Consider the following 15,490-nt stretch of genomic DNA (forward strand, 5'->3'; position numbering starts at 1 on the left):
CATCCGATGCCTATGCCAGGCATTGCATTTGATGATGTATGGTTTGAATACAGCTGCTTGGCCATGGAGATCCTACTAAGCTCTCTAAGAACTGTTCTTCAATTAATCTGAAGGCCACAGGAATTTTAGAAGTTTATAGTGGTTAAAAGTTGTCAACCTCTGAGAATGAATGAACGTCATCATCTGCTGCCCTCTCTCTGTCAGTCTATGTGATTTACATCTTCCTGGCTAAGTTGCTATCTTTTTTTACCACTTTATTTTAATACGACTAACAATTTATATTTAGGATCAAGAAGACGTTTTACATTACAGCGTAAGAATAACTTTATTTAGGTTGCTACTTGACTGAATTGCTGTACAGCTGGTCCAAATAAAGAAAATCAACCAGTTTCTAATTATAATCTGTTGCTTTAAACAGAATTTAACACTGAAATAAAATGAAGTGTTATACATTGAATGTTTAAATAAAATAATAAAAAGAAATTTTTTCCATTTTAAAATCTAAAGAGTTTTTTGAATTAGAGAACAACAATCATTCAGTTTGGTATATAGGCAATTTCCTGATTCACATATTTCAAAAACACCTGAACTGACTGTTTTTTGTTTTTTTCTTTCTTTTTTATGGCTTAATGAGAGCAGTGGGCTTTAGGCTGACCTGAAAGGCTTTAAACCTGGGTTTGATTGGCAAAAAAGCCATTCTCAAACACATATCAAGGTGCTCATTGATGAGCCTGGATTGATATTTATTTTTGATTATGGTCATGGTGGGGAATCCTGCTTCACATAGTAGGTTGAGCCAAACATACCCAAAATGTGAAGGGTCATCTTTGAGCACTTTTCTTCCAGCAGTCCACACTTTCTCTCCTTCTTTCCCATCGCCTAGCTTGCCACAGCTTTGCCTGCTGTGTCTAAAAGTAGCTAGCAGCAGCAACCCAGACTGACAGCAGTTCATTGGTAATTTGTATCACGTGTAAACCTGGAAGGCTTTACCATGTTAACATGAGAAGCAGGGCAAGTGAAGTTAGGCACTGTCATCTGACAACATACGGTAACTTATAAATGTTGTAAATCAGTCAAGATTACCCAGCAGGAGGGACAAAATAAAAAAACAGTTTCTAAGAAAATAAATTTCAACAAAGAAATACTAGTACTTATACTTTATGTGCTGAGTACTTGGCTCTTTTAGTATAAATCAGTGTGGTGTGCAAGTCAGTCAGTCTGTGGTTCTTTTAAAGTATTCAAAAAAGCACAGACTACTTTAATAGCTACCTGTAGCATGTCTGCATTGTTGGCTTGTTGACAATATTCCACAGATTGTATTATTAAGACATGGTTCAAACAGGTTAAAGTTTAGCAAAGAGAGACATAAAGTGCTCAATAAATCCTTGACAGCTTTGCTGACTTTAGATATGACAAAACACCTGAGACCAGCATCAGCAAATGACCTGGTTTCACAAATCATCACTGTCTATTGAAACTTTTCACTGGACCCAATTCACTAACAGCAAAATTCCTTCTATCAGAAAAGAGGATTTTGGGTCTATATACCTTGGGCAACAGTCTGTTTCTGTCCTTGTGCAGGGTATAACACTTGTGACATTAGAACAGATTCCATTACAAAATTCTGTCGATATTCTGCAAAAAAACCTTTACAAGTTCAGCTTTTTCACTGAAGAACAAAATAAAAATTTAATGTGAACACGTTTTTTCTCACGTGATAACTCTGAAAACATACATAATGGCAGCGGCGATGTGAACACATGAGATATATCCATTTTTTAGCTGCGACTCGCGTTGGCGCTGTCAGTCCTGTCAGTCTTCCAGTCTTCTTCTTTGCCTTTTCACAAGGCAGAAATATCCAGCTGCAAAATACGTGACTTGTGTGATGCGAAGAGCGTTTCCAAATCAGTTTCATAAGATAAAACAAATTTGATACGACTGAAAAACCACCTCCTCAAAGCGTGAAAACTTTTAACCGAAAAGCGTGATAATGGAAACTCACCTTCAGTCTGTGGTTATAGGAGGGAGCTAACCCAAGGAAAGTACCAGCTGTAGCCCATGAAACCGATACATCAGTATGTTGTTCTTGTTCTTCCAACTCTTACTCCAGCCGCCGTCCACATCCCCTGAACTTTAAATGAAGTTTTCTGCACAATCCCATCATTGCTGCACAATCCTTCGCTTTCACTTCTTCCTTCCACTCAATTTTCTGCTAATGTGCTTGAATGCTGCACTCATGGGCTGTTCTAGACAGGGGCCAATAGGGGCCAGTTCCCCTGTAGATCATGTCCTGGCCCCTGTTATATAGCCCCTGTACTGAAGACATAATACTCAAAGAAATTCCAATGATAATATGCACTGGAAAAGACATGGTTACTGATAGGTCCTTTGGATCAATTAATTTTTTTTCTTTACAAATTCTGTTTTACTAATTTTTTTTAAATGATAAGGTGATAGCTTTAGTGGTATTGAAATAGTTTTCATCTGCTAAATGTTTTTTTTTTTTAAGAAAAAAAGCTGAATTTATCTTTTTTTGTTCTAATTAAGATTTTTTAGAAAATTTTTATTTCAGCTTAAAGTAAGTAAGAAATGCGTTAAATTCTAAAAACTATAAATGTATATTGATCTAATAAGACATTTTATAATTTTAATTTCCATCTAATTGAATAGAAATTTCGCTTCATGCTGTTAAATTTATATATTTGAATCCCTTGCACTGTGTTTTATTTCATGCTTTTCTGGGCCCCCATGAAAACACGCTGGCCCCCTCCTGGCCCCCTGGTACATTTGGTCTAGAACCGCCAGTGGCTGCACTCTAATGGGCTTTTATGATTCAACGTTTTGAAGCTGTCCACTTTACACTGCTTCTTATTTTCATCAACTTTTATTATTCATTTTGCTGGTTTAACTTAGGCCTACATTAAAAGAGAAACTAAGTTTAATCATCTCTAAAATGCATTTATTCAGATAAAAATAAAGAAAGAAATAAAGAAAGAAAAGTTTGAAGTATATAATTGGCTCTTCCAAAAATTATAAGTTTAAAATATCACTAATAAAAAAAAAAAAAGATTTTCACAATAATCAATTAACTATGTTGCGCCTTATAGCATAGGGCGCAGCGCGGTCTGCTGCTCGGGACGCGCTCCGCCAGTAGGGGACTCACTTCATCTAATTATTAAAAATGGCACCTGTTCATGGGTTGGAAACAACAGACGAGGCTATTTGCTGTCATCTACAAAGTCGGTGAACAGAAACGTGGCTGATCTGACAGCTTTACGCACAATTTGAAGAAACCTCGTAAAGCTGAGAAGGCAGGAGTGAACAGTTTCCTTCACTTCACGGTGAGTGGGGACACTTTTTCTGGGTTGTTTTTTATTCATAAATGTAAATGTACCTGAAAGTCATAGATTGATGGCAAAGCCCGAGTTCTCTTCCTGAACTTTTTACTATCGTGTCAGAAAAGCTTGAGAAAACGAGGTGATAATATATGCTTTTAAAGTTCCGTCAGTGAAACTGAACTTATCAACCAACTCTTCCTCTTTCATTTTACTTGTGGAGCGGTCAAATCTGACAGTCTGCAATTTTATATCTGTTTTTAGAATCTATTGAAGCACATTTTTCCCCTTTTGCAGATTATTTAAAAACGCTGCTTAGTTCCTGGAAAAAAAGTATTTAAATTATGTCCAATGCATCATTAAAGTATATATTAGCAGGCATACGTGTGGTTTAATTTAGAAATTTAATTGTAAAAACAATCTCTGCTCCTTGAGGAAGCTCGGATTGGACTTAAGTTTGACTCTTCTTCAACACTGGAGTGTTCAATGTAAAGCCAGCTGGCCTAATTATATATTAAATTAATCATGACCAAGTAAGAGTCAGTCTCCTTTTGGATAGTGATCACCAAAGGACATCCAGATGTCCTACTTTGTAGTGATATATCCTGTTTCACTGAGCAAGAAACAGGTTCCTATTGTACTTGTAGAAGTTATGTCACGCTCCACGTAGCAGATCTTAGTTCCTGTTACAAATGACAACTGGTCATTAGCGATGAGGTGGATTTGCCTCATGAGATCAAAAATGATGTGTGTGTGTGTGTCACATATTAACTGGTGTGGGAGCCTTAGGGTGAGTCCCATCTAATGCCACGTGGGTCTTGGCAGGCTGTGGCCTCACAGAAGGTGAGTTCAGGTGTTTGTTGAGAGGTGTGGCGTGTTTGTTCGCTCTCATCGCCTCCCTGCTGTCTCAGCTCACCCTGTGGGACTCTTTCCTGAAGAGGCCAAGAGAGTGGAGGAACAGGGTCGGCTGGATCATCAGCTGCTCTGAGACGCACAAAACCGGTATGAGGTGTTTTCTCTCCGGCTTGATGTCTTTGGTTTTATACAAAGAGAGGTTAGTGAAAGTATACCAGGTAAAAGTAGGGAATGGTAACAGGAGAGCATGTTCTTGAAGCCGTGTGTAAGTGGTGGCCTTTAATAGTTGCCAAGGAGGCAAACTCAAGAGAATTTCTGTGCTTTTTCTGCTTCACAGCCTCCAAGGAATCACCTGTCGAGAAACATGCGTCTCCTACGCCGCCGTTTGTCTCCTCTAAAGCTGGTCCTCCTTGGCGGAACTCTTTTTATGGTGGTCCTGGTGGTCCTCCACAGGGATGTTGGTTCCTCAAATACTGGAGACCCCTGGCTACAAGACCTGGCCAACAAACGGGACGAAGTGATGGTCATGGTGCGAAAGGCAGTGAAAAACATTGGCTTCCAGATCGGAGCTCCACAGCCACCACCTGTGCAGGCACTGCCCACAGAAGACGCTAAATGCCCCTCTGGATTTTACACTCGGTCTGAACTCAAACCTCATCTGGAGAGGCCGCCGCAGGACCCTCAAAGCCCCGGGGCTGATGGGAGAGGGTTTGTGAAGGATAATATGACTCCTGAGGAGCAGAAGGAAAAGGAGGAGGGTATGACGAGGCATTGCTTTAACCAATTCGCCAGTGACCGGATCTCGCTTAGCCGCAGTCTTGGAGATGACACAAGACCTCCTGAGTAAGTGGAAGCCTTTAATATCTGAAGTAATTGCTGTGGTTCCAACAAGGATGTTGACATGTTGGCATGGGAGGATACCACCTGTGACTCAGAAGCCTTCCTCAAACAGGTCAATGATTTACATGCGTTTTCACAACTTTCCTTAATGACTTCAAGGGCTTACAGAGCCTGAGTAACTAATCTCCATGATATGCAATAACAGAGACTGACATGTCAAAGTAAACACTCCCATTTGTAGCCATGATAACACCCACACTCTCTGACTACAAGACTTGACATTTTAATTTTACTTTTGAGCAGAAACATTTTCCTGTTGAGTGATAGGTAAAGCTCACTGTTATATTTTAAAGTAACCGTGGTCACCTTTGTTATCAGGAAACAATGTTCTCCTATGTGTTGCTGTCTGAGGCCTTGTATGACTTTCATTTCAACAGATATGCCTCTTGTTCATTCCTTAGGTGTGTGGACAGGAAATTTCCTCGCTGCCCTCCTCTGCCTACCACCAGTGTCATCATTGTCTTCCACAATGAGGCTTGGTCTACGCTCCTGAGGACAGTCTACAGTGTTCTTCATACATCTCCCGCCATCATGCTGAAGGAGATCATATTGGTTGATGATGCCAGTACTGCAGGTAATACCTAAAGACTTTGAAGACAATGAAATAGGAACGTAGGATAAAGTAAATGTTAGCATGAGTGCCACAGTAAAGCCACTGTGCAAATTCACATTTGTAGTCCACATCTGCACCTCAGTCAATGATTTATTCCCCTTCTCAGATTTCAACATTTTAAGCAGCTGTGATCCACAGCAGGACAGAAACTTGCAATGTCATTTAGAAGACGATCTTATCAGATAGATGCAGATTTTGGGCAGCCACTGATGGAAACGGCATTAGAATGTGTTACACCTATTTAACGTTTTAAATCGAGTTCAAACTGGCCTTTTGCTGGGAGTTTGTTTAAAGGAGGATCACTTGGTGTCTCTGTTTTGCATTATTTACATGAAGGCCTTTTGCATAATTTTTACATTAACTAACCACTTTAGGAGGACAAGTAAAGTCTTCTCTTTAACATTCTCGGATTGGCCTTAATCAGTTTTATTGATGAAGACATTTTATGTTTATAAAGATTATATTTTTTAAAAATCTGGATTATTATTATTTTTTTTTTAACGGTTAGTGTTAACCCTACCAATCCACTCCTTAAGCTTCCTTACTGTAGCTCAAAGTAACGTCAGTTTATCTCTTTTTGTTCTCCGGTTTATCCTCATTACTTATAAACTAACTCACTGTGTGTTATCATTAGCTGATTCAGAATAATGGGTGTTAATTTGCATGTTTTTTTTTTTTTACTTTTTTTATTATGTGCAGTGTGTGGGCATGTTGCAGGTGATCTAAAATGATTGCTGGGCAAATATCAAGAGGTGCAAACCAGATTGTTTCCTCCCCATTAAATAAGCAGTTGCCAGTTAAGAGTAATAGTAGAATAAAGATAAGAGTTCTAAGCCAACTAGTTGGGAGTTATAAAGGAAATTATTTTAAAATTAATTATGTCTAATTAATATTCATAGAACAGTTTACACAGGTAGCTTTTATCAAAACCTTACTTCAAAAGTAAGAAATCAAAAGATGAAAATAACTGAAGTTGAATATAAAAAAAAGAAATATCATAAAACATGAAAAAGTTGATCTTGTTAATAGCTACGTCACCAAGGTTTTGATGTGTCAAAACAAATGCTTTGTGAATCAAGAATTAAAAAAAAAACCTTTTTCAAGGAATAGGTTATGTACACCCTCCACACGACCAACCCCCATGTGTCTTAATGGTGCGTATGTGGTTCTTTCTACAATACTTTTACAGTCATTTTTGTGTTTTGCTTTAATATATATTACAATTGCCCAATGCATTTGCTTTTTTTTCCTTTAGTAATATTATTCTTCTGTGCTGTACCGTCCAAATATATTTATTGTGAACAGAATCTCTCAATGGTCTGTCATTATACCAATGCCCCCTTTGGCCACAATAACCACAGAACAGTTTGAATGTACTTTCAGACGTTAGAAGGGCAAAAGAACAGTTTGAGATTCGGTAAATCAATTTTCACATAATTGTTTATATTTGAATATCCTCTACCAATAATTTGTGCAATTTGGTCTTTAGAATATGATCTGTATATTGATGAAGCACTTGCTCTCTGCTGGATTGCAAATACGTTTGCAAGTGATTTTAAGATGCTCAAATCTTCTAAAGAGGATTATTTTACAAGCATGTTTCACAGTTAGATTCTTTATTTTTTATTTTTTTTGCCCTTTAAATTAAGGTCACCTCCAAGCAGGGATGATTGAAATCAAAGCTAGTTTTTGATGGCAATATATTTTATTAGTTGTTTTTATTACGAAGCTTAAGTAGGGAAAAAAATTATTAATCAGATTTGGAGGAAAAAGCCTACGATTTGAATATATTTTTAGTTTATTAATTCCTTTGGTCATATTGCCCAGTCCTTGCTCCTTAATTTTATTTAACTTTTTTTAGGTCATGAGGTTCAATCATGATTTTTAGCATTCATAAAAAAAATGTTACCAGCTATTTGTCACTGGCTGTTACAAATAGCCTAATCTTATTCAAAGTATCAGATTAAGATCTTAGTTAGACTATGAATAATTTGTATTAAACCCCTAACCATCTAAGCTCCTTATACTGTCCTTATACCATCTGGGATTACGTGTGTGGTTTTATCAAATTCTATTTAATCTTTTAGCTGCATCACCAGCAACCCTTGCTTTCACAATGTAATGGTCAAAGTCTTAAGAAAAGAAAAAAAGATTGCAATCTGTTTTCATTTTAAAACTGTGTTGCAAGCCAGGTTTGGTTTGTTAGTCTTGAAAATCTAATATATCCCTCAACCATTAACTTTTCGCAACAATGTTCAGTAACATTGCAGTGCAGCTTCCTGTCTGTTTGGTCACGTGAGCTGCTCTGGGCGCTGTCTCTGGATGCCTTAAAGTATTTTAAGCAGTAGTACAAATTTTTAATGTGCTTTTCCTTCTTACAAACTTTTACTTGGACTAATTTGAAATTTGCTGCAAAAATGAATTACAAACAAAGACAATCATATTAAGGAGTAAACATGTTAACGTTACTCAAGCGTTTCAGCTGACTGCATGAAAATATGTTTAATAAAGGCTGCACTTGTATGTTTGAGTAAGCTCTATATTTCAGAAATGTAGGACTCTCCTACAAAAAGTTCTGATTGGGAAAAAAATATTTGTCCTTGCAAAAGGAAACTTGAGATCACAACAATACTGAGCAAGTTAAATTGGGCACAACCTTGTCATGTTTGCCAAGTGATAATGGAGAATGTGGTGTGTGGTTTTACTGTCTTTGAAAGCCCAATAAACTGATTTTATTGAAGTATCACACTAAGCTTTTAGTACCTGCAAAGGTGTGTTCTTTGAGAACTTTAATTCCTTAGATTTGAAACATCCAGTGTATCATTTTGCAAGCACAGTTGTAATTATGAAAATAAACCACAATGAAGGATTGCTGAATGATTCTTTTTTTGTTGGTTTTTTTTTCCTCTTCTGTAATTTTTTTTTATCACCTTTCATGAGGATTGTTGGCTAAAGCTTCCCTTTTTCGCTGTTTTTCTACTTTAATCTGTTGTTTTGTTAAACATAGTCTTATCCTGCACAGATCTTCTGCTAAAGATGCAGAGGCTATAGATAGCATCTACACTTCACCAAAAGTGTGTTGCACAATATAAATAAGATCTTATTGTTTAACATATTTGTTTATTTTGACCTTGAATAGGTAAAACATGAATAAATATATTTGCCTCAACTCTAATCTGGCCCAAATATTGAATATTTGTCACTGCAAATTGCAAAATAATATTTCCTTCCAAGCATCTGTCTGCAACTAACTCAACTAAAGTTAGTATTGTAGATCCTTCCTCAGTTAGTGAGCCACCTTATATTTCTGCAGAAAACTGTATGTCTTTACTGAATAATATCTATATTGGAAACATGTTGCATTTTTCCCATTATGATCATTTACACCATTCACTCCCCAATCTGCCATGCTTTGAGCCTCACATTACCCTTTCCAATGCTGTAGCTCAAACAGTTCAATATCAGTTTAATGTGCTACTTTTGGGTGTCTTGCTCTGTTTTCCATTATCTTTGAATGGTAACAAGGCAAACATTTGATCTCAAGTATTGCAGTTCAATTACAACCAAGCATGTTGGTTTGTTTCCATCCCACATTAACAGCCCATATGTTTGACAGCTCACAAACAAGTAAAACACAGATGGACCAAAAAAACATTGAAAATCCATCCAGTATCTGGTTATATGCAAATTATTGCACAGCATTATCTTCCAAATTCCTACAGAGTTATTGGCCCTCTGAAGTTGTAAAAGGTGATGGAGAATCCTGTTTGCTCAGGATTTTAGTAACTTAGTCACTCTTTAGCAAATAGGCAGTGTTGTGCAAATAACCGGGACCCGGAGTAAAAGTGGTGCGCAGAAAGACGTGTGTCACAGGCATTGGAGGCATAACAAGGAGCCTTTGGGTTTTACTGATACTGTGCACAGCTAATTCAAATTAAAGAGCATCAGTAGATGTTTCAAAAGCATCTTTACTTTTTATACGAAATAGTCTTGTTGTAAAACTTACATTTTTGACAGAAATGGTTTGCTGATGATGTTGATGTTGTTTATACATTTAGCAGATGCTTTTGTCCAAAGCGACTTACAAAGTACACACTATTTTACAGTTATCAATTTGACAATAAGTTCTTTAGAGGAAAAATCCATAGATGATTAAATTAAATTTACTGCACTGTGAAGTATTTGATACAAATTTAAATCTTTGCCTAAATAATGCAGACCCCATTTGGTTCATTTCTTTTCTCGTTTGTTCATTCATTCATTTGTTTTCTCTAGCTCTTTTTTTTTTTTTTACTGTAGTTATTTTCTTTTTGTGATTCTTTTTCTCTATGTATTTCTGTATTTCTGCATGGGCAAGCACTTGAAGACTTTGACTGCAATGCACGTAACCCTGGTTTGAATCTTGGTGCATCAGGGAGGGCATCTGATGTAAAAACATTGCTAAGTCAGCTCGCTACTTGTAGTGACTTTCTGTTGCGACCCCTAAAAATCAAAAGCATTTATATCTTTTTATTTATAGTTATTTCATTAACTCCTATTGAATGGTTTAAAAGAAAAAAGAAAAAAAAAGAAAATAGATTGCACCCCCTTGAGCGTGTGTCTTGGGTTCATGGTTATTTTTTAAAAGCACCTGGATTTTCTCCTAAAGTTTCACCTGACTTTGACTTTTAAGCAAAAATTTCTAAATGGAACTTCTTCTGATACATATAAAACACATAATATACAAAAGTAAATAACTAAACACTAAATACATCTTGGGTTAGGTTTGTTCATATGGAGCTCAGTTACAGGGTACTTTCCCAACAAAAGAAAATCAAATGTGTTCATAAAAAAAAAAAAAAAAAAATGCACTAGAAAATTGATTTGGAACATGTAACGTTTTACAAGTGTGTTGGCTAATTATTACCTCATATTGTTCCTGTGTTAAGTGAACCGTAAGATTGTCGATCTCTGTTCATCTGCAGGACATTAACTCTTAACAGCTATTTAACACCCCAATGGAACTGTTTTGATCAAATATCCATGTTTTAAAATGCCAAATGTAGTTCAAAGATGCTCCTTATACATCCTAAATGTGCTTAAGCTCTTCTGCAAAGAGGAATGGGCAAAATATTCAGGCTGTATATCTGCTTAGCTGGTAGAGACAAGCCCTATAGTGAAAGATGGTTCCAAAATGGTCTAAATCTTCTCTATATTATTCAGATTTTACTTTTTATCAACATTGACCAAATTCCCATGTCTACTAAGCGTATGTGATCTATTTTGTTTTATTTAATAAAACGTATATGAGTATGTATTAAAAAGGGTCAGCCCTGCTGCCACATTCATAGCTCTTTTTTTTTTCTCTGTTAAGTATTTATAAGTGTCTTATTAACTGAGCCTAAAATACTCTATTGTGTTTCCTCTTAGCTTCATGCACGCATTTCCTCCTTTACAGCAACTTCTCTTTTTAGCTGCCAGTTGCAGTGCTCTCGACTTGTGGCTGCTTCGTTCACACAGCCTAAAACTGAGAATTAGGTGCCGTTTATTGTGGCCACAAAAGCTCTGAGAGGGGAAGTTTGACCCACTTTTACCAGAGAAGTTTCCACTTCATTGCTTTTGTTGGCATGAGCTTGATGAATGTATGACTTTTACATCTCCTGCACCATGAGGTTTTCTGTCATATAAGAGGCAGAATTGTTTTACAGATGGAGCATAGATTTGAGGTTTGTCGCTTCGTCTTTCCTGTAGTTCTGTTTATCACTACATCATTGGAGCTTTACCGAAAGAGCTGCCCTGACCCATGTTTTTGTATCCCACAGAGCACCTAAAGACAAAGCTGGAGGAGTTTGTGGAGCAGTTTAAGATTGTTCGTGTCGTCAGGCAGCCAGAGAGAAAGGGCCTCATCACAGCCAGGCTGCTGGGAGCCAGCATAGCTACAGCTGAGGTGCTCACCTTCCTTGATGCCCACTGTAAGGAAAACGTCACACACAACCGTCAGCGGTAATGCACATGTCACAGACAGGATCTTGGTTTGCCTAAAATGCTAGTAATAGACACAGAGCAACAATGCATTTAAGTGAACCTCTAAAACAGTGTTGATTTATATATAGTTGTTGAAGTTTTTTTTATGTAATCTCTGCAATATTTTATGAAAAAATATCTATTTACCAAAAGTTCCTGATTTAAAAAAAAAAAAAAAACATGTTGCAAAATTTGTATTTACTGATAATGTTAATATGAAATCAAAAATATTTGCTTCTAAATGAATAAACATGTACGACCCACTAAAAACGTCCTCCTTTCTGCTGTAATTCTGGCTTGGAAGTATTTACTGAGGACTCTTCTATTTTGGTAGAGTTCATTCAGGCTTGGTCTCTTGACTATGAGCCGATGTGTAAATATATTCCACATATTTTGAATAAGGTTCAGTTCAAGTCCGACACAGATAATTGCTATTATGTTGCTCCTGTCAGTTTTGATTGTGAGTTTAGCAACATTGCACAGTTTGAATACCTAGGTTTGTCCAAATTGAAATTTTCTTCATTATCCAATTGATTTTGTTAAATTAACCAAAACCTATGGAAGGAAAACACACTCTCCATTTGATGCTGTTGTATCCATGCTTGATAGATGGAACTGTCACATTAACTCCTCCAAATGTTGTTTTTTTTATGGAGGTAAATCAGTCTCAATTTTAACAAATACACATATGTGATTCATACATGCACAGGACAAGATCCACACAAGCACAGCAGGATTCACGCAAGCACAAAAAAATCCACACACACAAAGGACAAGACTCACAGAACCAAAGAACGATTGAGGCAAGCACACAAGATCCACACATGTACAAAACAAGATTCACCAAAGTATTTCTGTTACATAAAAAATTATAAATTAAATTACAAGGTCTTAAAATACACTGCATTTGTGTGCATTTTTGAGACTCCCTTGACGTGCCTTGATAGACAAATGCATTTTTTTAAACAGGGAATGGTTTGCCACCAATCACAAAGCTTCCTTGTATAAGCCAATCACAAGAAAGTGCTCCACGTGGGATGACTTACCCTCCGATTCCACATACTCCCCTCCATTCTGCCACGCTTAGATATGTTGTGCAGAGCACTTGCGCACTCATGTTAATCAGAACTGTTCCACATCCACCGCTACTCCTTCAAATGTCACAGTCCACATATGTCTTCTCCGTCCTTCACCGTCACAATATGAAGCTAAGCTACTGTTAGCTCCGCTCCGGCCAGGTCAAGATCCGCAATTGCAATCGCACCAAATGGAAAAAGAACGGCGAGAAGAACCTGTTTGTCAAATTAAAATGTGTTAACGACAGATCGTTAACTACAAATTAGAGCACAATTCATATATATTCCCAAAAACTAGGACCGTTCATTTAAATTATTGAATGCAGATATCGGTACCTCAACATACCAGGAAGCAGATTTCTCATCTCAATCAAAATATTTATTTTATACTGAGAGGCTTAAAAGTTTAATCAAATCCAGTCACAACAGCTTCCAAGAGCGCCTCTCACAAGTTACAAACAAACTTCTTATCTGAGTTTGGAGGTACAGTAGAACAAACCAAACCAGCGGTGCAGAACGGGAGTAACCATGGATGATGTAGGCTTTGTTTTGTGCAGGCTGTCTAGAGCGGGGCGGATACGAAGGATGTGGTATTTGGGGGTGTCATCCCACATGGAGTACTTTCTTGTGACTGGCTTATACAAGGGAGCTTTGTGATTGGTTGCAAAACATCCCGTTAAAAAAAAAAAAAATGCATTCGTGTATCGAGGCATGTAAAGGGAGTTTAAAAAAAAAATCCACACACAAATGCAGTGAAGTTTAAAGACCACTGGTACTTTGTAATTTAATTTATACTTCTTTATGGACCAGAAATACTTTTGGTGAATCTTGTTCTGTGCATGTGTGGATTTTTTTTGTGCTTGCATGAATCGTTCTGTGCATCTGTGAATCTTGTCCTTCGTGTGTGTGGATTTTTTTTAGTGCTTGCATGAATTATGCTGTGTATGTTTGGATCTCTTCCTGTGCATGTATGAATCACATATGTGTATTTGTTAAAATGGAGACCGATCTAGCTGCATATTTTTTTTGAGCCAGATTTATTTTTTCATCTCTTTCTCATACGTTTAAAACTCTCGACTGAACCAACAAACGTTCATAGAAGTTGGTTTTAGAACTGTTTAGGGAAGCCAGCTATGACTATAACTTTGAGAAAAATTCCTAACATGAACCATTCTAGAAAAGACTTTACTTTGTTTTAGGAAGCCAGATATAAAAGATCAAATACTATTTCAGAGTAGATGAAGGGTAAAATATCCTATTGGCTGCTAAAAGGCTTCAGATTCTCAGCAACAAATTAAGGGATGTACTTGTATGCTGGAGCCTTGATGTATCAATTTGACCCTTGTGGGTTAAAGAAAATCACAAAAAATTCAAACCTGTGCAGCCAATTCTTGTTTAATGAAGTTATAATAACAATTTAACTTTAATGACACTGGAGAAATTTACCTCTGCATTTAACCAATCCCCTTGGGGATCATTAGGCTGCCATTGTGCACTGCCCAGGGAGCAGATTGGGGTTAAGGGTTTTGCTCAGGGACCCAGAGTGCAGGCTGTTGGGATCGAACTGGGTGCTTACCTTCTGAGAGCACAAGCACACTGCTCTAACCACTAGGCCATCACTCCCCATTATAGAAGCTATGGCAAAGTCTGGAAAAAGCTTCAAGTTGATGAATGTATATGTTTGTGACCACAACTGAAAGTTGGTTTGTGCAGCAGAGCTTTTGTAGAAAACGGAAATCATTCTCTCCTCTTCTTATTTTTAGGTGAGTGTTTTCATGGTTGGTTAGAGCCTCTCTTGGCCAGAATAGTTGAAGAACCCACCGCTGTAGTCAGCCCAGAGATCACCACCATTGACCTCAACTCCTTTCAGTTCAACAAGCCTGTGGCCACCAACCGTGCATACAACCGAGGTAACTTTGACTGGAGCTTGACCTTTGGCTGGGAGCCGATACCCGAAGAAGCAAGGAGTCTCCGCAAGGATGAAACCTACCCTGTAAAGTAAGATGGATCATGTTGTTTATATTCAACTGAATCATTTAAAGAGCTAAAGCCTTTGGATTTGCTCATGAAATTTTCAGAACACCTACTTTTGCTGGAGGCCTTTTCTCAATCTCAGCGAAGTACTTTGAGCACATTGGAACTTATGATGACAAGATGGAGATCTGGGGCGGAGAAAATGTTGAAATGTCCTTCAGGGTCAGTCTCTCTTTTGTGTTTCCCCACCATGACCAGTATTGATTAACACGTTTCTTTGACATTTGCTTCTAACATTTATCTCTGTGAAGGTGTGGCAGTGTGGGGGTCAGCTGGAGATCATCCCTTGTTCAGTAGTGGGCCATGTTTTCCGCACCAAAAGCCCACACACCTTCCCTAAAGGCACTGAGGTCATCACTCGCAACCAGGTGCGCCTGGCTGAAGTCTGGATGGATGATTTTAAGAAGATCTTCTATCGCCGCAACAAAAACGCTGCAGTGATGGCCAGTGAGGTCTGTTTTTTTTTTATATATATATATATATATATATATATATATATATATATATATATATATATATATATATATATATATATATATACTGTTGCATCAAATGGCTCCAACATGTTCTATCATTTTGAAAACGGTGGTGTGTTTAAAGAAAACCAGTTAGTAAAGCTCTGAATTCCTATGATGGCTTTTATTTCCATGTATGCAAATGTGTCAAGGGTACTG

The 15,490-nt window shown here is 37.4% G+C and overlaps 1 protein-coding gene across 1 annotated transcript; it reads left to right on the plus strand.

The window, feature by feature from the left end:
- Positions 1-3,201: 3,201 nt before the first annotated feature.
- On the plus strand, positions 3,202-15,268 carry LOC107095151 (polypeptide N-acetylgalactosaminyltransferase 6-like; the record flags this gene model as incomplete). The annotated part of the gene is made up of 7 exons (XM_015391129.1): positions 3,202-3,341; positions 4,528-5,033; positions 5,492-5,664; positions 11,505-11,654; positions 14,546-14,780; positions 14,861-14,978; positions 15,068-15,268. Coding segments are annotated over exons 2-7 (1,356 nt in total), but the record flags the coding sequence as incomplete, so codon positions are not given.
- Between the last annotated feature and the right edge of the window lie 222 nt (positions 15,269-15,490).

Source organism: Cyprinodon variegatus, unplaced genomic scaffold (genome assembly GCF_000732505.1).
Source record: "Cyprinodon variegatus isolate N-32 unplaced genomic scaffold, C_variegatus-1.0 Scaffold526, whole genome shotgun sequence".
In the NCBI taxonomy this organism is placed as follows: Eukaryota; Metazoa; Chordata; class Actinopteri; order Cyprinodontiformes; family Cyprinodontidae; genus Cyprinodon; species Cyprinodon variegatus.